This window comes from Chiroxiphia lanceolata, chromosome 3 (assembly GCF_009829145.1).
Source record: "Chiroxiphia lanceolata isolate bChiLan1 chromosome 3, bChiLan1.pri, whole genome shotgun sequence".
NCBI classification, from domain to species: domain Eukaryota; kingdom Metazoa; phylum Chordata; class Aves; order Passeriformes; family Pipridae; genus Chiroxiphia; species Chiroxiphia lanceolata.
In genome coordinates this window covers 17,927,954-17,952,070 of record NC_045639.1, presented here as the reverse complement: position 1 = coordinate 17,952,070, position 24,117 = coordinate 17,927,954, and the positions used below count along the sequence as shown (strand labels likewise).

Sequence of the window (24,117 nt, the reverse complement as noted above, 5' to 3'; positions counted from 1 at the left end):
TCAAAACAAAACAAAACAAAACAGAAAAGCAGGGTGGGAGGGAATAATTTAAAAAGAAAACAAAATCAACAGTAAGCCTACACCTCCAGGAACACAAATACAATCAATTGTACAAAACAATAGTATGAACAAATATGACTACTCTCCAGCCTGTGAACAATCTCTACACACTACAATGACTTTGCCATTCACAACTCCTGTCCTTCAAAACAGTGCTATTTCTGGGAATATCAATTTTAACACGATCCTAAGAACTACCACAGAATCAGAACTCTCATCAGTTAACTCTTTAGTTCTGCCTCTAACTATCTGTGCGTTTTCCCACAACAAAGAGGAACATAATTCCTACAGGGCTGTAGATCTGGAGGAAGGGAGGAAAAAAAATCCAAACAAAAGCCAACTTAGAAATATGATTAGTTGAGGTTGAAGGAACTTATCCTTTAACCTTCCTTTCCTTTCTATAACAAGATAACCCACAGCTGTTTTTAAACTTCCCTTCCTGTGTTTTCTGCTGTTGTGGAAATGAGTAGCAGTTCCTTTTTAATTAAGAAAGCAAACCCAGATTTATTACTTTTAACCTAGTCTGACAGTCACAGCTCTTTGGAGAAAAAAGGGCCAGTTACACAACAGAGGATGCAGCTCAGCTTAATGCCTGGACTGGTGTATTTCCATGAGGACTGGAATGAAGATTCTAGGCTTACTGTTTAAGGTATGTGCTTGAGAAGACTAACAGATGGGCTATACTTATGTTCCTAATTTAATGGTTACCCAGGGAACACCAAAGACAGAATGTTAACTTCCTCAAAAAGAGAAAATATACATTTGACTCCATCATCTATACTGTTAAGGCACTTGAAAACCCATTAATGTAATGCTAAAAGCAGATTTGCACACAAGAAAGGAAACCACTCCAAATATAGACATAGCTAACAAGACAAAGAGTAGATGCACACAATGTCTTCTGCACTTTTTCGTGTGTGCTGATCCACAGGTGTGTACAGGCACGAATAGGACGAAACACAATAAAGTACTTTAATTTGTATGTTAACTTACACATTACTTCCTTAATTACTAACTAATCATAAATAAGCTTAGAGTTCGTAACACATACTTTTCTCTTGCCCCTTCATCTGGGATCCCTAAACAAATTTCTCGATCAAATCTCCCAGCTCTCCTCAGTGCAGGGTCCAGTGAGTCAGGTCTGTTTGTTGCTCCGATAACAAGGACCTGGGTAGTGGCAGCCACATTATTCAAGTCTAAAGGAAGGAAGGAAGGAAGGAAGGAAGTTAATACTCATACTCACTGTCCCAACTTTGTTCCAGTATCTGTGGGACTCTGTTTCTGCAGCACATGATAACACTCAGCACAGACAAACTAACCCACAGTCACTGCTGTTTATCTTTATTTCTACTACCTAAAACTTGCATTTTGAACAATCGAGCAAAAATAAGCATTTCAAAATAAATTCAACAGATATTTCCATTATTTCTGCATATGCAACAGACAGACCACTGTGAAAATAATATCCAATCTCTAAGAATCTTCCCACCGCTCCCCACAGTGCCAAAACATGAAAAATTATTACCACTAGCTCCTCTAAAGTAACAACACGTCACTACTGAAGTAAAGCAGACAGTGAGCCTGATAATCAGAAATTTGAGCTTAGCACAGATGTTCCTGAGACTGACCGTCCATACAAGTCAGGAACTGAGCAACAATCCTGCGCTCCATGTCCTTGGATGCAACTTCTCTTTTTGGGGTGATTGCATCAATCTCGTCAATGAAAAGGACACACGGTGCACTGGACTAGGAACAAAGAAATATTAATAATTACAAAATGACACTGGCAGGGTGTATCACAAGAAAGAAATTTTTCCTATTTTCTGATCTATAATTATTATTGTCAATCTGCTGCCCAATCAACTGCTCCTGGAACAATTCTATTGTTCTTTCTGACTATCTGACTGTGAAACTGTGCTGAGCTGACCCTATGGAATAATTAAGGTGTGAGATTCAAAATGTCTCTACACACTGTTTAAAATTTAAATATACCTCTGTGCTGCTTTATGTTCCCAACAAATATTCCATTGTGACTGCCTGCTTAAGCCCATAAATGAAAACCACACAAGAAAGGTCTGGTTTGGGTTTTTGTTTGTTTTGTTAATGACCTTAGAGCTGTGGAATTCCAAGAGCTAATGTTACTGATACACATAATGAAACAAAAGGAGCAGTAGGTGGTCATGTAACTTCAAGACTACTACAGAGCCTGACCGTGTTCAAAAAGTAAAAATGAGCAGTGAGAGACTCCTACAAGTGTTCTAAAATCCCACATACTTCATAAAAAGCCAACACTAATTTGGAATAATAATTTCTGTAACTAATAGAATGGTGTTTAACTGAAAAAATATTATTAATATGCACAAAAAGCACTAGCAGTACAAAGGAACACTTAAGGAAAATACTGGAATCATCTTCCAAAGGAGTCCCTTATAAAAAAACCGGGTTGCACACCCCACGCACTGGGTGTTATCAGGCACCAGCTGCGCCATCTACTGGTCACTCCCTTTCCCGCTGTCTGACAGAGGGGAAAAAGACACTAAGATTCCACAGGACTCGCATAATGTGGAATCGTGTCTTTATCCCTGCACAAAAATTGGTACCAAAACTGAGTCAAAAAGCTAGATTTTTTTTTAAGCTTATTTTATGCAATAGATGTAAATTCTGCAACAGTAACCTCCCCTCGATCACTTGACATATAAAAGATATGTAATTTCTAAAAACTCTTTCCCACAAACTATTTATTCTAAACAAAATCTTAACAAGGCTCTCTAAAAATGAAAGTGCTGTATGAACTGGAAACATAACAAATGAACAGCTTCACAAGCAATCTTTTTGCCCTATTTAGCATTCTTTTTTACAGGAAAATACTTTAAATACTTACATGTAGTCATGAGGGAAAGTAGAAAAATGGAATAAAGTTGAAAAACCAGAACATTCTCAGAGGTCAGGAACAGAAAACTGTCTTCATGAAGTAAAACACTAGCCACATAGTAAAAAAATAATCTGCATTTGTTTAAATTAAAGTTATCTCCACCTGTCTCATTTTCATTGCTTCTTAGTATGTCCAGAAGTCACACCAAAGCAAGACTTCAACTGTAACTTGTCTCCTGCTCTTATCATATTTGTTCCAAATTTTCTACTTTATACTTAGACCCCCAAAGCCTAAAGCATCTCACATTCACTCAAACTCCACGCCACACAAAACTAGCAAAAAACCCTGTAAGAAAAAAGCACAATCAACTGCTCTTATTTTGGTTTTTTATATATCAAACCAAGCAGCTCCAAATATGTAAATAATCTCTGTTGCTCTCTTTACATTGCTATGATGAACTATCTTTTGTCAAGGCTTCAGAATAGTAAGCTTTGTGCCCTATGACATCACGACAGCACAATGGAATTCTAGTCACAGGAGGGGAGACAAGTCGTGTGCAGCAGTATAAGGATTCACTCACTAATATTCACCCAAAGTCAAACCACAGCAACAAAGTACAAATCTTTACAAAGAAGAAGATAAACAATTCACAGTGTAATTTCCAAGGGGTGTCTCACCACAGCCTGCTCAAACAATTCCCTCAGTTTCTGCTCAGATTCCCCCGACACTCCAGACACAATCTCTGTCGCAGCCACTTTCAACATTGGGAGCTCGAGTTCCTGGAAGAAACAAGGAATATTGTATGATACATCCAGAGGTTAGAAATGTTGGCTGTCCTTGGAGACAAATATTTTCAATACATCTTTTACACCTACAAACTATGCAATCAAGACTGAAACCTAAAGAGTTTTTAAAAAAAGATAAGTAGCATCGTCCAACTTAAAATGGGTCTGAGCCATTTGTCCAAGTGAATGGAAATGGATATTAAAAAACCCCACTTTCCCTAACTCAGAGAATGACTGCACTGTTAAATAGCTTCTCACCTTGGTTCCCAAGCCAGTCCTTTACACTGCATATATTTCAGTCCGTGCTTGAGCTCCTTTGTTGAAAAAAATCTGTTTATTTCTATGCATAACAGTGCAAGATAAGCCCCACCAGGTTTGGTTTCCTTAATCCTGCTCCAGAAACATGTGAGCAGGATTGTACAATAAGGGACTTGTAAAACACACACTCAGTGTTTTCTGCTATTAAAAATAAATAAATACAATGGTGACTTTGATAGACTGTAGCACAGTGGTGCTACAGGTAGTGCAGCCTCACCACACACCAAACTATCCACACCAGTGGTGTCATATGCTCTGAAAATGTCAGTTTGACACAGGCAAGGCAACATCCAGTTTGGAAATTCAGGATGGTTGGTTAACAGATGCCAGCCAATAAAAATCAATGTAATGCCTCATAAAAAATGGTAAGGTCGAGTCTAGACTTAAAATGAAACACTATGGTAAATTTAACCAAAAGTACCTTCCATTTATACCCTTCTCAACACCTGTGCCTATGCTGTTGTCCTGGGAATGCCTCAGAACAATTTAAAACGTAAAACCCTGTCACTATGTCTCCTCTTTATGTATGAGGTTCTATCAAGTACAGATTCAGATGGAATTCAAACAAAGTGAGGATTAATATTTTTCAGACTATCACAGGAAGGATAAAGAAGTGGAACAATCCAGTCTATCACGAAGGAGGACTATTTTCTCTCTCTCTAAATATAATTCAGGAAAAGAAGAAACTGTAAATTTAAAGCTATCTCACCCCAGCAATTGCCTGGGCAAGTAACGTTTTTCCACATCCTGGTGGCCCATGTAAAAGAAAACCGCGAGGTGGGACCACGCCTAAGTGGTTATAGACTTCGGGATGACGGATGTGAATGAGCATCTTGCATATTTCCTGTTAAGAACAAGAAAAACCTTCATTTAAATTACAGAAATTAGTATTACAGATTGCTGCTATGATAGACAGGGCAAAGTAAAGCAAGCTCTGTTTATTAATCTGATTTCAGTGACTGCTTAGAGAAAGATTAATCCAAGGAAAATAAACAACCTTCTTGCTGTTGGTATAAGCAGCTCTTCTCAGTGCCACGCAGATGAATTCTGCAAGACTCCCTCTGTGTCATTTTTCACGTGACATTTCTTTCAGTGCATCCTGTAGCCCACCAATAAAATTTTAACTAACCTTTAAAGTTTCATCGTTGCCTCCTACATCCTCAAATGTCACTGAAGGGCGATAAAGCTCTGGTCCCTTACTTCTCACTGTTAAGGAGGAAAAGTCACATAAATTTAGATATGGTATAACAGTAGTTGCTAACACCAGACAGAAAGGTACTAAGCCTTAGCTAAGGTAGCTATGTTAGCCTTAGCTAATTGTTAATTAGCTAAGCACATGGAGTTGTATTATTTTTTAGTAGTAGACACAGGACTGAAATATTTTTTTTTAGTATAACATTAAGGCTAAATTTTTTTTTAAAAATGCTGGAGATCACTTCTCTGCACCTCAAAAAACACTGCTCCGGTAACAGATTTCATGGTCGAATACCATCTCTGTTTTGAGTAACAACTTCTCACCTTTCTTAAGTAACATGGATTCAATTTCTCCATCTACATCTGGAAATTCTTCCTTTTTTCTTTTTGCTCTCTTGCCCTTTGTCTTCTTTCTTTCACTCTCCAAGAGAGAATATTCTGCTGATTTCTAGGCCATAAAACCAGAATTACACACATAACCTTTTAAATCAATGAACTTCTGCAAATACTTAAAGGAAGAAAATGTGTGTCTATGATGCTTAACTTACACATATCATATAAATAAAGACAAGCAAGGCAGGAATTTAACCCATTTTGTAGAAAATCGTTTTTGTACTTAGGATTTTTCTCCTTTTTAAAATGGGATGAATAAAACTATACAAATGTTTTTACTCCATTGGAAACAATTTTTATTACTAGTAAGTCACAAATGGTTATACGAAAATATTATTCAGTGCTCACATAAGTTAACTGCATGAAAGAAAAGGACTATTACAGGATAAAAGAAATAAAAAGTTCAATGTTGAAAGCTGGGGAGTTTTTGCTGGGCTTTTTTTTTTAAGAATACAGTATTGCAAATATTTTACAATTTGAAGATCTCTCTTCTATTCATTTTCTCTAGATGAGAGGATGCAGTACTACTAGGATAAAGGGATGATTTATCAAATCTGCCTATTCAGTAAGCATTTTGTGTAATTAGAAAGGCAGATGTAAATGTAGGTCTTCCTTCACAAAACAGGCTGCTGAAACATCTGGTCAGCCAAGCAATACAGATGTTAACTCGCATACACAAATGGAAAGCTTTCAGCAGCTAAACAAAACTGATTTTTTTAAAATAAAAAAATAACTGGGGTGAAGGAGGGGATCACAAACTGGGCAGTATGTCTAGATGGGGAGTAGAATCTATTTTTAACTGCTTTATAAATCAATGCAATTTCCTTTCATCTTCTATAACTTTGTCCACTCAGATAAATTCCACTTTCCCCAGGCTCACAAAGACTTTAACACATGCTGTAGCTACAGCAAGCCTCATGCCAGATAGGCTGGTCAATGGCAAATGGAATAAGTAACAGCTACTTATTCCTTTCTACTTATCTTTATCTCAGTATAGGTACTAAACTGGGCCTCCCTAATATTGAGCACTGCATTTTCCTCAAAAAATGTGGAGGAAATTCATAATTTGGTGTCTTTTTTACCTCCCATCCAAACATGCTTGAAATGGGTCAGAAGGTTAGAAAAATCACTTCTGACATGGCAGAACAATGGGCTAAGACACTCCTTCTTCAGAACCCAAGCTAAAAACAAGTACTCTACTAGGCTTAAGCCAATCTTTCCTTTCAGTTTAACATGTTCACTATCTTTAAACACAGCATGCCTATTTGTAAAAAAAATAATATATTTTAAAAATCCAAAGAGAAAGACTGTCTTTTTGGTCTTAGAATCACCCTTCAGAAGCCTGTCAAGTTACACAGGAAACACAGAACGGTTTGAGTTGGAAGGGACCTTACAGATCAATTATGTTCATGCTTCTAGTTTAATCATCTTGGGTTTGTAAAACACAATACCTCAGAAATCAGTTTCTTTTCATCGCCTTCTCCATCCTCAGAAAGGTCAATGAAAAAGTCTTTTCCACATGGAGTTTTATCAATGAACCAGCCACCATCAGAGATCCGTGTTTCACTTCTTGCTCCCGGTGACACGGTGCTTGTTTGAGGTGCAGTTCGCGCAGGAGGAGGGGTTTCCACTGGGTCAGTTTTTGGAGTGGTTGGAACAGAATCGGGATTTCCTTTCTTATATAAGCTCAGCAGGGAACTGTTCATGTGATTTGTAGACTGCAGATTCACACATTTGAAAAGAAAATATATGAGACAGATTATAACTTGGGTTATTTATAGTAAGAGGCCAACGAAAACTATTTCATAAATACAATTTAGCATTATCCCCACTGGAAGAAGAGGTATGCATCTCCCAACCCACACCTCTGCAAATCAAATGACTGCATATAAAAGTCTGTTCTCCTGGAAGAGGCAGCAGCCTTTGCAATTCACCCTGAAATGACCCTGTTAATTGGCAGGCACCTCTTTTTGTAGTAGTTGGGTATGTCAGTTCCTTTAATCCATTCATTTGATAAGTCTTTCAGGCCTCCACTGTGCCTTCCTCAAAAGTGATTCCCCACCACAGGTTCTTCCTATTCCTTCAGAATTCAGTCTCCTTTCAGCTCTATAGATTCTCAGTGGGAATTGTCAACTCTGACTATACCTCCTCTCTTATCTCCACTTTTAAATTCTCCAAGTGCACTTTTACAACATAGAATCATATATTATGCAAATACAAACGTAATAAAATACAACTTACTAGATCTTCTGGATAATCATCATAATCAGAGTCATCTGTGGTACTTCCAGTAGTCCTTTACATGGAAGGAAGACAAAAACTCCATGATTATCAGAGCAGAACTGTGAGGCATCCATAAAATAAAACAAATGCAATTTCAGCAATATGGCTCCCCACAACTATGACAGGCAGCCTAAAGCTGGAGAGAAATTCCTGACTTGCATGTTTCAAATTTTCTACTATTAAGAGTTAAAAAATGCATCCTTTCCAAGTCTGTGATGAGTTGGATCAACTTGTCAGCCTGGCTGAAAGACAGTCCTAAAAAAAGGTGATGTAGGATCACTCTGACTCAGTTTACCAAGAGATCACAGAATCACCAGTGCTGGCACAAGGGAAGCAGTAGCAAATCACTGCTGAACTAGACTAGTCCTTCTGACAACATTGTTCTAATTTCCCACAAGATCCATAATATCTATCACAAGTTAGAGAAACCAGAACAGTCCATGAGACCATGCACAGGTTTGGAGACAGGAAATCTCAATTACCACTGGTGATTTACTCAGAACAGCCTGTCTTGTAGTCTTGTCTCTGAGATGTAGACAATATCTCTCACTCTCAAGAAAGATTAAGGACAAAACAGAACAAAGGAACTGAATCACAGGAGAACTGAGGCCTTGTGTGGAAAACTATCAAAGATGCCCCAAGGTATCCACTAATTCAGGGCTGTATGTTCCCCATAACAGAGAAATCATGATTAGCTCTAGTATCTGCTTGTCTCTAGGGACAAGTGATTCCAATAAATACAGGTAACTTCTGAAGAAGACAGGCCTATGGGATATCAAGGATCTACCTGTAACCTTGAAACTACCAAAATTTAATAATATGAAGACAGAGAGCTTTAAAGAAATGATAACACTAAAGGCATTATTAATCTACTGGTAAAAATTCATCTTACTCATTTTTCTCTTGTCTTGCTCTTTTTGCCACATGTTCAGCTTCTAAAGCTGCTAAATCCTCACGTTGTTTTTCATTACTGATTATTCCAAACACTGAAAGAAAAAGTTCAAACATTTAAGAAAACAGCCAAAGCATAATCAAAGAATTTGGCATCTTGGACATAACACTAACAGAACTACCTTTTGCAACCTGTATTCTAAAGGCATTTCTTTTTCTTCGTCCATATTCTGCACTGAAAAAGAAAATCAAAATAAACAGGTTACACCAACTAATTTTCCCCCCTAACATATTATCATTCTCAGTGGAAAAAATACATGGTAAGTTGATACCCAAGCTTCCACACAAGTTCTTATTAAAAACCAACTATGTGAAAATGTGATTATTTTTTCTTAAGACTGGAATAGCTCAGCCACTGGGATGAAACCAAACCACTAAACTATGCTGGTCTCGAAGGGGATATTTAGTAAAAATTATCAAGGTCCTCTTTAACTGTAGATACAGAGAAGCAGCAAGGTACAAATGAGCACACTGGATTCTATTTCACAACATTAACAATATTTTAATTTTAATGCAAACATGAACATATGGACACAGGACTATATTCTAGAAAGGACAGTCCAGTAAGGAATAACTGTGTTAATTAATAATGATCACTATGAGAAATTCTGATTCAAGAGTATTCTTAAATGCAAACAAAAATCATCAGCCTTTTACCTTCACTTACTGAAGGTGTGTTTTACTTACTTGCTTTAATACAACACCCAACAGAGGCAAAACAAAACCCCAAAACCCATAAGCATCCTAAGCAAGGGAGTTTGGCTCATTTTCTCTAACAAGGCACAAATAAACAGAGCACACAAACATGAGTGAATACACTTCTCCATCTTCATTAATCCCCACCAATGATGTGCTGAAACACACCTTGCTCCCCACTCAGAAAAGTGTAACAGCCTAAAAATAATTAGATAAGTTTGACTGTCCTGCTGAGCCACTGAGCACGATATAATGTCTTGTTGGGTCCTGTATCTCTCCCCCATGCCTGCACTGAAGAGTTATTTTTCCCCTCATATTTTAAGCTCACTGGGGTAAAGACCAACATGCTGCCATGCATCTTTAGCTGTTTATTTAAAACAAATAAAACAAAAAAAATCAACCCACGACCAGATCGTGTAATCCCAGCGCGTTAATAAGATCTGTGTTACTGGATATATCAGCAAAGGGAAACACTGGAGGGGAAATGATCTTACTGTTTCAATCAACCTCAACAACTGGCAAGGATGTGAACATAACAACAATTAATTTTTTAAATTAAAAATACATGAATGTAAAATAACAAAATAATACATTCAATATTTTAGATACAGAACCTAAGAATACAAATCTTGGCTCACCTGTAGGTTTTCTGCAAATCAGATGCTAGAACTCCAATGTCAACATACTGCCCACATTTACTGCTTGCAAGATACTGAAATGAAGAATTTTAAGCAGGGAACAAAATTCTTGTCAATCACTTCACCAGAACAGCTAGACCACATATGCCTATTTCAAACTCTATTCTTCTTAGGAAGTCAAAATGAAAATAAGAAACAGCTTTTCACTGCCTTGAGAGTATTTCACACCAGAGAGTATTTCCCAAGGAAATGGGAAATGCTTATTAAATCACAGATAACTAGGTAGCTTTGTTTCCCCAGGAAAGGCAGTATCCTTCATTTTGGGGCTTTTGGGGCTGGATCAACTCCAATGTTTTTATTTAGTAAGAAAGATGACTCTGGAGCCCACACAGCATCCTATTGTCAATCCCAAAGTTCTTGCTTCCTCTCAGCTAGTCTCCTTTTGGTTTAGATCTCCTACCCTAAAAATGAAACCATCTATATCACTCAGCATGAATACTGTCATAACAAGAACTTGAATCTTTACAAGATGTTTCAAGGAATACTATAGAAAAGTGCATTAACAAAAGTGAATTCTGTCAAGCCTTTTGTTATGACAGCAGTTAATCCAACCCATTTTCAAACCACAATTATGAGAGTGTGAGAAAATGTACAAAATTCCATGTAAAACTGTACTCCATTTGCTCTCTTTCCCCACTTTCCAAATCAGGAGTGAGATGGAGTTTTTACACTGTAAAGATCTTAAAAAGGAGAAAGAAAACAGAGAATCTCCCTAAAAAATATGGTATCACAGATGTCACAGTGAGGAGAATTTCAAAACCTCATTTAAATTAATAACTCTATTTAAAACATTCAAATTGAATACAGAGTTATCTTTTAAAATTATGTTAAACTTCACATCACCCAAGGGCAGCTACTGTCCTGCAAGAAACATCAAGCCTATCATAAACCCTACCATAAAAAGGCTTTACCACTTCAGAATAGTCAAGACACAGTCAGTGTTATCTTGTAAATTAAACCAAGCAAGTTCCCTCAAGCAGCCACTTGCATTTTAAGGAATTAGAAGTGGAGTATCCTAATACAGAAGCTCAAAAAATGGTGTTTAATTTGCAAAGTCACCAGAGATTATCATAAGACATAACACAGCACTGTGCCACTTGAAGGAATCACAGTTTTCCCTGCTCTTCACACATATACTAGGGAATTTTATTTTCCCCTTTTTATTCAGCTATTTAATATAATCACTTTTTACGTTTCCAAATGTAAACACTTAAAATTTGCCAATATCATGGAATGACAGAATCAAATAGGTGGGAAAACACCCCTGAGATCATAAAGTCCAACCTATGACTGAACATCATCATGTAAAACGGGCCATGGCACCAAGTGTTACATCCAGTCTTTCCTTATACACCTCCAGGGACAGTGACTCCATCGCCTCCCTGGGCAGCCCATTCTAATGCCTAATCACCCTTTCTGTGAAGAAAGTCCTACTAATACCCAAATATATATATATATATATATATATATATATATATACACACACACATATATATACACCCCACGTACATACATATACGTGTACATCATATATAAGCACGTATACCTACATATGTACATATATACACACATACATATAAGTGTACATCATATATAAGCACATATACCTACATATATATACACACACGGTATATTTATACACTACTCATTGCACTCTTGAAGCAGCAGCCATCCTCAGGCTCAGAACTACCGAAGCGGACGGAAAGATGTGCGAAAACAGAGCGAAATAACAGAAAAATTAAAAAAAAAAATAACCCCCCCAAACAAACAAACAAATAGACCTTTCTAAAGCCTATTTAAAGGCTCTGGGAGGTAAGGCCGGACTCTGGTCCCCTCCAGCCCCTGAGCGGGCGGGATGCTCAAGGCCCCTCAGCGGGCGTGGGGCACACGAGCCCCCCCCGCCGCCAGTACCGTGGCCGTGGCCGGGGCCGGTGCCGGTGCCGGGGGTGCCCGTGCGGGCGAGCGGTACCTGCTTGACGCGCTGCTTGAGCCGCGGGTCGATGGCGCGGCCGGGCCGGCTCCTCATGGCCCTCCGAGGCGGGGACTCCATTTCCCAGCGGGGCCCGCGGCCGGGCCCGCCCGGGCGGGGCGGGTCCTACGGCGGCCGGGAGGGTCCCGGGGGCGGCGGGCGCGGCGGCGGGATGGAGTCGGTGGTTTTCATCTTCTCGCTGATCGACTGCTGCGCCCTCATCTTCCTCTCCGTCTACTTCGTATCCTGCTCCTCTGGGGGCGGGCAGGGATGGGGCACGAGGGCGGGCCGGGACCCGACGGGCTGGGGGCGGCGGGGCGGGGGGAGCTGCGCCGGGTCACGGCCGCGGTTCGGGGGCCCGGGGTGCAGCCCCCTGGACCGGGGGATCCGGGGAGCCCGGAGCGCCTGGCTGCGGGGAAGCGCCGCGGGATTCGGTGCCCAAAGCATGTTGGGCTCTTGGAGCGCGGGGCGGGGGGGGGGGGGGGGCTGTGGGAGCACAGGGAGCTGCGGGAGCACAGGGAGCGGTGCCGGCGCCGGCCCTCGGGAACCGCACGGGCCTAAAAAGCGCGGCCGCGCAACAGGGTTCGAATTGCGAGGGTGCCTTGCCCTGTCTTAGGCGTGTGCTCCGGGCTGTGGGGCTCCGAGTTCCTCGACGAACAGGATTTCCATCTTCTTTGTTAGAGACCCGCCCGCAGCCTTCGCTGCCTGGCGGTGTTGCAATGTAGAGGCACAGATTTGACTTCATTTTCTTTACGTTTCTCAATAAAAGCCAACTAGCTTTTACACCTCTTTCAATCCTAGTGCTATTTCAGAGTCTACCTGCTGCTAACAGAAACAAGTACAGAAGCACTTGGGAAAAAAATTCGGCCTAGAAGGATAGATTATTTGTTGAAAAATGAAAAGCCTTCACCTGTTTTTTTAGGAACAGGAATAATTGTGTTCATTTCCTTGGAGAAAGGGACAATGTCTTTACAGGACATAGCAGGATGATGTGCACACGTGCATCTTAAGCCTTTTTTGAGAGGACTTTTCTGTCTGAAATATTTCAGTTGCTGAAAGTTCATTCAATAATGATGTTACTCTCTTATTGCCTAATGAATAATCTAGTGTTGCTGTAAGTGTTAAAAAAAAAGTAGATTCACTTCTTGAATCTGAACTATTTAGCTTTATTGTGAGGAGAGTTTAAAAAGTGCATTAACTTTTCGTTACTTTTAAGTTCTGGCTTCAAGGGTTGTATTAATAAATCTGATACTAAAATGACTGAGTTTGCCTCCCTGGCTTGTTGTAAGGGTTGAACTGAACTTTAGCATTTGTGCAACAGTTGCCCTTGGGAAAATACCATAAAATCACTTGGCCTGGTAATAAAATGTAGCCAAGCTTTCTACCTGACATAGGAGTGAGTTGTAACTGATCGAAATATGTCTTAGGCAGATCAACATGGAACAAGATGTCTGCAATGAGAGCAAGAGGGTTCTCCCCAGTTTATTGGCTAAAAATAAAGCTTTGTGTATTCCCAGTCACCATACAATGTTTCCTTATCTTGGATTCCAGATAATCACACTATCAGATTTGGAATGTGACTACATCAACGCTAGATCGTGCTGCTCCAAACTCAATAAAGTAAATTGTTCCTCATTGCATTTAATGTGGTTTGAGAAAACCACATCCTTCATCTCAGCATCACAAATAACTGGGGTGTAAATGTATACCTCGAGAGCCTCGACTGGCAGTATTTTGCATACATCCTTTATTTCAGCCTGCCTGTCTCTTTTGGGTGCCCATCTTTCAGCAAATTCAGTCACAGAAGGCTGTTGTTCTGACCCCTGGTGCTCCAGGATGGGCTGCTGCCTAAACTGGTGGGACTGAGACAATGCTTCACAGAGCTCTTGAGTTCTGTGCTTTGGTTCTTGTAGGTGGACCACACCAAGGGTGTCTACTCATGACTGAACTCTGAGGTCTTCACAGCAACTTTCTCTGATCTGTGTAATTTCTAACCTCTCTTGAACAGTAGAGTTTTACTGTGATAAGGAAAAGTACCACTTTAAACAAATCTGCTCGAAACTGTTTGCATTAAATCAGTGTGGCCTTCCCATGTATGTGTGTTCACTTGGATTTAAAGGTATTTTTTTGTTAATGAAAGAGAGAAAGGTACAGGATACTATCAAGCCAAAAATGTGTAATTGCAAGGGGCTGACCCAATTTAACTGCAGTTTTCATATTGATCAACATTTTTATGTGTTCCAAGCCTGAGGCTGTTTGTACATTTTGTGTCTGTGCAGATTTTAATTATCTATGTTCCTAAATCCACTGTTCTCTGCAGTGATTTCAAATGAGCACTGTATACTTTTTAACTCGCTTTTTTAAATGCCTGTGTAATACAGTTGTGTTCAAACAGCTGCTGTGCTGCTCTCCAGACATGCTTGGATAAAGCACCTCTGTTATAATATCATAGGGCTTGATTTCTGGCTTACTTGCCTGGAATCTGCCTGAAAGTATTAATATCTCCACACTGTGATGGAATCACATGCCTCTGCCATGAATGTTTCTCTTTTGAGTTTTGCATTATTAGAATGAGATGATAACTCCATATAGATCTCTGTTTCAGAAAGGAATTTACATTTGTGTGTGTAACCCTTTTCTTTTCCCTTTTTACAGTGGGTGGTCCCTGAGGTGATTGGCCATGCTGTTGTAACAGTATTAATGCTTATTTCATTGCACTGGTTCATCTTTCTCCTTAATTTGCCAGTAGCAACATGGAATATATATAGGTAAGTGCACAGGGGTTTATGTGCTTTTTTTTCCCCACTGTTACTAGTTTAGCTTTAAGTGTAGTACAAGGATAAATAATATGTTGAGATGTTTCAGTTGTGTTCTTGAGCTGCTACTAGTCTTCATTGATCAAACTAACATAAAACCTCTTCTTGCCATTAAAATTATAAGAAAAACCCAACAGTGTAAAGGATATGAAACTTTTGGCCTTTCATTATCCCCGGTGCCCAGGAATCTTGATTTGTGGGTCATTCCCAAGTCCATAGGAAATAATAGCATATTAATTGGGATTATGAAGTACTGCAGACAGAGTTGTTAATGTTTTTCATGCTGTGCCTACGTGTGTGATATCAGCATAAAAGTGCTGAGGTCAGCTTGCCTGATGGTTGTAAAACCACTGGGCTGGGGTGTTGTCCCCCTCACAATGTCCTCCTTCATTCACTGACTTGTCTCTCCCTCTCATCTGCACTGGTTTTGTTCCCCCATCCTGCCTCTTTGTATTTGGAAAGGTTTGCAGACTTTTCATCCTAGGAAAGCTGTCAGTGTTACTGGTCTTTGTGCCCTGGGCTGCCACCCCTTGGAAATGGTTTAGTTATCAGTAAGGGTTTCCATGTGGCAACGCTGGGACTGTGATTTCAAAAAATGTTCTTCTGTCTTGTATCATTTGATGTTTGGAGAACTGACCCTTACAGTTGTTAAACTAATGAAAACTGGGTGTGAATTTGTCAGAAATTATCTCTAAACACTATACTATGGGAATAAAAAAGTTTAAGGTACAGGTAGGAAAAGTTTGCTGTGATTCTTGTTTGCCTGAACGTGTTAGGGTTAACTAGTTGCAGGGGTGGGTTGAGTCACTGGTAAAATTAAACAAGAAGTTTCATAGCTCTCGTCAAAACAAAGCTGAGTATCTCTGTACTGATAACCTGGCTGTTCTTGGGCAAAATAGCCATGCATTCATCACCCTTGTTTTCTGTGGAATGCCAGCAAAGCCTTCAAATGTTTCTAAGCTGGTTATAAGACAGTATAATTTTGTGCTTAATAAACAAATGTTGCCTAAATGCACACACGTGGGGCATGTTTTTGCCTATTTTTGTTTGGCCACCCACATGTACAACTGTTACACAAAGTGACCAGTATTCTGTTTGGTATCTGCTGGCAACTTTGGAGTTTGATGTTTCATTTAGGCAAGGCTGTTTCTGCAGAGACACTGGAGAGAGAATGGATTTTCTTTGAAGCTTTCCTTTACTGGTTACCCTGTTGGTGCTTCATTTGGTGTATTTGTGTTAATTTTTAAAGTAGCACCTTGCTTTCCCTTCTAAACCCTGTTAAATTTTCGAAGATAAATGATTTCTGTTTCTACACTTCATGCAATAAGCTTTGACTGCTGTTTTGTACTGACAGCTCTCATTTTATATTTGTCATACATGGCATAAATATTCTGAATATCCTAAAATCCGGGATTGTTTCCTCAATTTTAGATATGCAGTGTAGGCAATAAATGAATCTGACAATATGATACTTTGCCTGTCCTGCCACAAGAAATCAAAATGTTAAGCCTATATCACTAATCCTGCCTTCCTTCTGTGGATTGAGGAGTTTCACTCACACTAATAGCCTGGATTATCCCATCTATAATGAAGGAATTAGAGATTTGCAGGTGTGGTGTTTAGCATTATCAGTTCATCAGGAACTGTAGTGATAGGACAAGGAGTAATAGATTCAAACTAAAAGAGGGGAAATTTAGGTTAGATATATGGAAGAAATTCTTTTCTGTGAGGGTGGTCAGGCACTGGCACAGGTTGCCCAGAGAAGTTGTGGATGCCTCATCCCTGAAGTGCTCAGTGCCAGCTTGGATGGGGCTTTGAGCAACCTGGTCTAGTGGAAGGTGTCCCTGCTGGTGGCAGCAGGGTTGGAACAAGATGATCATTAAGATCCCTTGAACCAAAACCATTCTATGATTATAAAGGAAATCTGCAGATTTGGGATAGAAAATACATTTGACCCAGTGTACAATGGACAAGAGGCATGGTAGTGAGAAAATGGTGGACTCTAAAGTAGTTGGAATACCCTGAAGAGAGAAGGTGTCAGTTAAAGTCGGCTCAAGTGGGAACAGATGAAATGTGAACCCATTAGTGTGAGCTGCAAACATCTGGCATCAGCTAAATGTTTTTGCATCTTCTCCATATGTTACAGTATTTCTGCACACAAATTCAGATGAGTTTAAGTTTATTGTCTATTCCAAAATGATTACAGAAATAATTGTGTTGAGATTGAAGCAGTCTGTGCTTTGTAGTAAAAATGATAAAGGTAGGATAATCTCTTCCTGTCATTCACTTTTCTTCAAAATCTGCCTAATCTCAATGAGTGAATGGCAGTAGTAGCCTAATTTACTAAATGTCTCAAGGATTTCAGTTGGAGGAGAGAGGTTTTGTGCAAAAGGGGCATCAGAAATAAATGCTGGGAAGGATAAATTGGTAAAAAACAGCATCAAGGGAGACTTTCAAACGTTTATTGTAACATCCTGCTGGCCCTTTTTGTTCAGCATGCTCAGATGATCATTTAATTTGTTTTTTTTTTTTATGAATTTTGTAGTGCCTCAAGTGAGACAGTTTTGTCTTACATTCTCCTTGTTTGAAAACTCTTAGGGAAGTGCTCAATTTTTTTCTTTCTGCTTTGTTATATAAATCTTGAGAGGATAGGTCCAAATAATATGGTTCTTGCTGTGTCTTTAAGTAGATAATACTCACGTTAAAACTGAAAAAGTAAAAAAAAAAAAAAAAAATTCTTAAAAATGCAGGCAAAATTCTGACCAGAACTTCTACATCCCTTTAAAAATTGTGTAATCTAGAGGGAAGTGTCCTGTTGCTGTGGCAGCAGCTTCCACTGAATGGAAATACTGAAGGCAGTAGTGTGTGTATCCATTAAAGCTGACAGTTGTCATGTTTGCTGTAGAAGTTTTTTGGCTGTTTAGAGTATGACAACTGCCTTGAGTTGAGTTTGTCAGCATTAGCATTGTTGTATCCATGACTGGTTTCCTTAGATATGTAATATAAGCTGTCCCAACTTGTGGGCCTCTAGGAAATAATACCTCACAGGTTCTACAATTAAGTTGCAAAATTTAAGTGTTATCATTCTTCCTAAAAAGCAAAATTAATATGTGCTGCCTTTGTGGCACTTTTATCCTAGACATATAAGAAAATTATGCACCCTATTTCTAGGATAAATTGGTACAGGAAACTTGTGGTCTTCCTTTTATTCCAATTAAATGCCTTCCATTCCCAGTAAACGGACAATAATGTCTGTTATACTACTAAAAATAGAACAATCCTTTAAAACTTCAAATTTAGAAGATAATTTCAAACTGGAATTTGTTCACAGGAACTATTTTGCATGGGACACAACTGTCAAATATTCTGCAATGCTTTTTAATACCTCTGTGTGAAGGACACATACTGTGGTCTTACTGGGGTTTTTTTCCAGTCTTGTACTGCCACTAGAAAACATCTTTGTTTCTTGTTCCCTTTCTTCTCCTCCTATTATTGAAATGAATGTTGTAAGAGGTGGGGAAGTGCCTTTTGGAGTACAAGTGTTGCCACTTGAGTACAGAAAGAAAATCAAAGTCTTCTGTTCTGAAACCATTTTTTTTGCTCCACAAGGAGTTAAATTCCCATATAGAAAGATTATTAATCCAGGAAGGTAAAGACTGTGTGACATCTCAATGATTTAATAGTACTGCTCTAGCTTGAGCTCAGCAGGAGTGAGAGCTTCATGTGCTCCTCTTTTCTCCCATGAGAAATGCTTGTGACAAAAAAACATGGTGCTTGCTGAATTTTCACAGGACGTAAGCATTGTGTTTTCCAGCTTCATTCTTCCTTTCCTTACGTTTCACTTGGTTTCACTCAACTTTTGTTCTTATGTGGGTTTGGACAGCAGAACTTCTTCAGTTCTGCCCAGCCTCTCATCCTCTCAGCCTCAGTGTCAGTGCTGAGATATGACAGGGTGGCTGTGACAAAGACAGGAATAATACACAGATCCTTTGTCTTGTCATACACCATCTTATTTTGACAAACCAGAGTTTGTGATTATCTATGTGAGCTTTTTTTGCTAAATAAATCACTAATTCTTAGCTAAATGTAGTCTTTTCCAGTCCTTTTCATCTAATGCATCTTTCCAGTGTGGGTGGATGTTTTCTCCATGACAGCAAGTAACTGTGAACAGCAATTAACTGGAATTGGCTGTTACCTGGAATCTCTCCCATTTATACGTGGGAAGCCAGGCTGATGCTTTTAGTACTTCTTGTCCTCCTGTTTTTTGTTTGTGGGTTGGCAGAGATACATGCAATATCCTAAAACTAAAATAGAATTAAAAAAGAACTCCCTTAGCTTGAATCATGAAACAACTCTTTAGATGAAATTCTCTTCTGGAAAAGCTCTCGCCCTCTCCTTCTCCTGACACTCCCTAGTGATTCAATGACTACATTTTTGGGTTTTGTTGTGTGGTGGTTTTTTTCTTTATTCTTAAACTTTCAGGTACATTATGGTGCCAAGTGGAAACATGGGAGTGTTTGATCCCACAGAGATCCATAACCGAGGACAACTGAAATCACACATGAAAGAAGCCATGATTAAACTGGGCTTTCATCTGCTCTGTTTCTTCATGTACCTTTACAGGTTAGTTTCAAAAATTGCTCCCAATGAACAAAGGAATTGTCTGCCAGCTATTTTTATCTCTTCTATTCTTCTACTGTAATTGCTGGTATTCTAGTCTTATCTTTTTGCATCCTGCTAAGCCTCAGTAATATATTTTGACAGCTATCTGTGGGCTCATTATATACCTTTATTCTTTCTGATCAGACATTATTTGGAAACTCAGGCTACTTCTTAATCTCTAAACCACTACAATATAAAGAATTACATGCTTTCAGTGCCTACAGTAAGTGGCCTATTTAGAATGGAAATAATCTTAAGGACCAAGTTGATCTAAGTTACAAATGGATGAGTTCTGTGATGGGGCCACTTACTACAAGATGGCAGAGCTGCTGTTATTCTGCAGCAATATTACTTCTGCAGCTCGTGTCCTCATAAGCAAAGCACACAGCAGTTGCCTTAACTTTCTATTTCAGGCTCAAGTGCAGCTCTCTCATGACAGCAATAGCTGTTCCTGCTTGCACATGCTTCAGTAATCCACTGGTATCATGTTTTCTGTTTTGTCACAGTATGATTCTGGCTTTGATAAATGATTGAGAAGTTGAAAAAGAACCATTAGCTGCCAAACTGGGTCATCACTCCAGTGACTGGTTGTGGAGCCTCAGACACCTTCCGAACACACCTAGATCAGTGTCGTCATGCAGTATATTTTTCCTCTTTGAACAAGAAATATTTTTCTGTATTTTTAACATAAAATATTTTCAAAAGACATTGGATTTGTGTAGCAGTTGTTTTTGTTCCTTTACAACCCAAACTGCTGGAGTTGCTGTTTCTGTAAGATGCAATCCTTGCTTACAGAACTGACCTTTGTAGGAATTAAATGGTGAGAAGGGAAACTCATTTCAGCAGCATGGGCTGGTAATGATGGTAGTTCCAGAACAAATTTAAGTGCAGCTCTGGTGTCTGCTTCTTACTGAAAGGTGTCAGGATATGCCTCTGGCTGTCAAGCTGTCCTACTCAAGCCTAGTTTGAAACAGTGCCTGGAACACAGATTTCAAAGTGGAATAGTAGCACAGCTTGCATCTTTGTGTCAGTGTTTTTTCCAGGTAAAAAATAGTGGAATAAAAGTTATGCTTTTCTCCCTTTTCACCCCTCCCTTCAACAACCTATGTGAAGTCGTTTTTGGATGGATTAAGATCCCTTTGGTGGAAGTGACACCTGTGTGTAAGAGTGAAAAACATAAATAAGAAACATGATTAATACTTACTTTTTCCCTTCAACTCCTGTTTTGTCATTGAAGTACATCACAGACCTTCACATAAAGTAATCATCATCTTGCTGGTTGGAGCTGGTTACAGAGCAAAAGAATATTTGCAGTTGCTACTCCACGAACCTGCTGTTTCCATATCCAGTGAGGTGAACCAAGAGAATGTCTAGCTCAGGGAAATGGTCTGGTAAACCATAACCCCATTTATCCCAATTCTGATGTGACTCTGCTTTGATGATACCAGCAAACTCAGTTCTTTTTGTGCAGCTCTTGCCTCAGTGATAAGTGTATAAACCTGAGTTTGTACCCTCACTGTCCAATAACTGTCTTTAAACTTTTTTATATGTGCTTGGAAATAGGTCTCTTGAAACAAACACATCAATTAAAACACTTTAAAAATACACTTCTGTAATTATGTCCTAAAATTTATGGGCTTTTTCTTCCTTAAGTACTTGTTTTTTTAGTGCACAGCTGTAATTATCAGATTGTTTTCATGGCCAGCAATGAAAAAGACAACTCTGAGGCTTGATTGCAGTAGATACCTTGTGTTCAGTGTTTGTTCTAGGAAAAGTTTGGCTTTAAATTTGTGATGGATGGAGTCCAAGTTCAGCTGTTGTAAAGATGAAAAACTGCTGAAAATCATGCTCCTTAAAAAATAATTAAGGAAACAGCTACCCCAGCTGTATGCCACTGACTACTTTACACCACAAAAAAATCAAGCTAGAGAAAGTACTGCCCTGTAAAGCTGAAACCCAGACAGGATGTCAGTCTGGGAAAAGGAGAGCAAGTAAAACTTACAGAGTAGAAAGTAACTTTTGTAGCAGTTTATGTGGCAGGCAATTAAATCATTTTATTCATGTGTGAGAAAAACATACTACACATTTTGGGTGCTATCTGTTAGAAGAGAGGGCAATGTGGATAAGCTGCTTAAGTCAGGTCCTTGCTGTAGTGCTGACAGTAGATATATTTCATTAATGTTTCACACTGAGAAACATGAGCATTAATCTGCAAGTTCATAACTTAAACTAGCAGCTGTATATCTTATTCTAAAGACATGATTTTGAGGTAAGAGCTTTATCATTAATGAAAATATTTGTATGATACATTGTCTCTGATGATTTCTAACTACTAGCACCTCAGAATTGCAGGGATGATGTTTAGACAGAGTAGACTCATTCCCCAAGGAAATTGGTAAAATTTATCACTCACTATGAAAAGCTTCTATTCCCTACCCAGACAACTGTTTCTTCAGAGATGGGAGCAGGACAGAGAAGGATAAGGGAAAACAACATATCTGAGGTAAAAAAAAAATGGGGATAGCATGTGTATTTCCTGACCTAGAGGGATGTTATTGTGGATTCCTCCCCACTTCCTCAAGAGTGAATTATTAACCATGATAGACCAACAAAAAAAAAAATAGAGATATGTTTTCTAAGTGGTGGTTGTCAAATATTAAACAATCTATACTTTTATATGAATGCAAACTTCCCACCTCAATTTTTTAATATAAATAAATTATCTCTTCATTTATATCTACCAACTGATTATAATAGTTGCAAAACCCTTGGTAGCAGGTTTCAGAGACTACAATTCTGCTGAGTAATTCCACTGGTAATTTCAAAGCCTTCCTATTGTACAGGGTCCTTTCCTGCCTCAGGAGAAATCTTCAGTGTCAGCAACAGGAAAAATATATTTGTAATTGCTAAAACTGTGGTTCATTAGCTAGAAATAGGGATCCTACAGTCATCTCCCTCATAGGAGATCCACAAAGCACAGAAATTTTATGGTAGTAAAAGTAAAATAAAAAAAAAAAAATCCCTATTTTCTGGGTCTCCTGCAGGGAAGAACAGGGTAATTTAAACCCCAGCTTATTATACAGAATTCAAGACAATTAGAAATTTTGGAGCCATTTTTAGTAAAAATTCATCTATCACCATAAATGCTTGTGAGACCAAACACAGATCCCTTCCTGTTCACTCACCAGACTATATTTCCCTTTGGAACTGAGGCATCCAAGTATAACTTCACAGGGGAACCATTAGCTTATCCTTCAAATGATTAGCTATGATTTAGAGAAAGCTCTTAATCCATGAAAACACTAAAGTTGCCCTGCAGGGATTCCAACTTTTAACAGATTATTGAGCTTTTTTCTCACCCCCAGTCTTCAGCCTGGTCAGCTTGTGAAGATGACAGTCACTCCAGTTTTCTGAGAGATTAGACAGCTATTAAGAGTTCTGCATTTGAGGAGGAGTTAGTTACAATAGGTACAATTGCATGTTTCCTCCTAATTATTCATTTCAGTTACAGACTGCTGGTTATTTAGCCTGGTTTCTTAAAGAATATACTTGCCTCCTCATCCTAGTATCTGGGGTTTTTTTCCCCTGAAGTAGTTCTGTTTCATGGAACATAGAACATCAGTGGTATAAGCAGTAGCCCTAAGAACAGTTCTACGTGCAGGTTAACAATCAACCTGAAACACTGATAAGCCCATAAAAGCAAATCTTCATCTGTTCAGGATTGTCAAAGCTTTATTCTAATTCTTTTCTCTCACAAGAAGCTCTCTAGAATTTTGTACAAGTGGTAGAAGTCCATTTTGGCCTCCAAGTATATAGTATGATGGCCATTGGAAGTAGTGATAGGAAAGGGCTATATATATATGAACCACCATGCAGTTATCAGTACATTAACCATCTTATCTTTGGCAGAAACATTAGAGCCATACAAACCTCAGTGGTTCTTCTTCAGAGCATTATAAGTCTTTTAAAGCGAGGACACAACTGGGATTGCCATCTCTGATGAGTTGACAGCCTAAGCACGTGCAAGACATGCATAGAGGCACATCAGGCAGCACAGAAAGCATAAGCCAAGGTGTAAAGAAGTACCCTGCCTCAGGCAGAGTTTGGATTTAAGGTAATTATGAAAGGCACATCTACTCTCAGGTTCTTTATGTAATTTCTTTTTAATAATCTGAAGGATTGAAAAAAACAAAACCAAACAAGAACCCAGACCACAGCAGTTAATTTTTAATCTTACAAATACTGAAATGTCACAGGTCTGTAGAATTCATATCCCTGTTTCTCTTGCACTCTTCTGACCCATTAAAGACAGACAGGACAGCAGATGAAGCACAGTTTTTGGCTGGCTTTGTTAGTAACTTCCTTCATCTGCTGCATTTATGGCTTAAGTGGGTCTGCAATCCAACAACCTTCCTGCAAA

The 24,117-nt window shown here is 39.0% G+C and overlaps 2 protein-coding genes across 3 annotated transcripts in view; one reads left to right on the top strand and one right to left on the bottom strand.

The window, feature by feature from the left end:
• NVL (nuclear VCP like) overlaps positions 1 to 12,326 on the bottom strand; it is a 38,644-nt gene extending 26,318 nt beyond the window's left edge. The window contains exons 1-12 of the mRNA XM_032682117.1: positions 12,220 to 12,326; positions 10,191 to 10,264; positions 8,979 to 9,031; positions 8,798 to 8,891; positions 7,864 to 7,918; positions 7,074 to 7,340; positions 5,554 to 5,677; positions 5,165 to 5,241; positions 4,745 to 4,879; positions 3,610 to 3,711; positions 1,689 to 1,806; positions 1,112 to 1,256 (exon numbers count right to left, since the gene is read on the bottom strand). Of these exons, the coding sequence (XP_032538008.1) occupies positions 1,112 to 1,256; positions 1,689 to 1,806; positions 3,610 to 3,711; positions 4,745 to 4,879; positions 5,165 to 5,241; positions 5,554 to 5,677; positions 7,074 to 7,340; positions 7,864 to 7,918; positions 8,798 to 8,891; positions 8,979 to 9,031; positions 10,191 to 10,264; positions 12,220 to 12,300 (1,325 nt within the window). The 5' untranslated portion in view covers positions 12,301 to 12,326. The remainder of the gene's footprint in view (positions 1 to 1,111; positions 1,257 to 1,688; positions 1,807 to 3,609; positions 3,712 to 4,744; positions 4,880 to 5,164; positions 5,242 to 5,553; positions 5,678 to 7,073; positions 7,341 to 7,863; positions 7,919 to 8,797; positions 8,892 to 8,978; positions 9,032 to 10,190; positions 10,265 to 12,219) is intronic.
• Positions 12,327 to 12,347: 21 nt separating this feature from the next.
• The window catches only part of CNIH4 (cornichon family AMPA receptor auxiliary protein 4), a 28,088-nt gene continuing 16,318 nt past the window's right edge, over positions 12,348 to 24,117 (top strand). The window contains exons 1-5 of one of the 2 annotated variants that reach the window (XM_032682114.1): positions 12,348 to 12,460; positions 13,771 to 13,839; positions 14,875 to 14,987; positions 19,518 to 19,658; positions 20,204 to 22,318. In XM_032682114.1, the coding sequence (XP_032538005.1) occupies positions 12,392 to 12,460; positions 13,771 to 13,839; positions 14,875 to 14,987; positions 19,518 to 19,658; positions 20,204 to 20,231 (420 nt within the window). In that variant the 5' untranslated portion in view covers positions 12,348 to 12,391 and the 3' untranslated portion in view covers positions 20,232 to 22,318. Of the gene's footprint in view, positions 12,461 to 13,770; positions 13,840 to 14,874; positions 14,988 to 19,517; positions 19,659 to 20,203; positions 22,319 to 24,117 lie in introns of those variants that run through there. The other variant, XM_032682115.1, reaches the window with a different exon arrangement.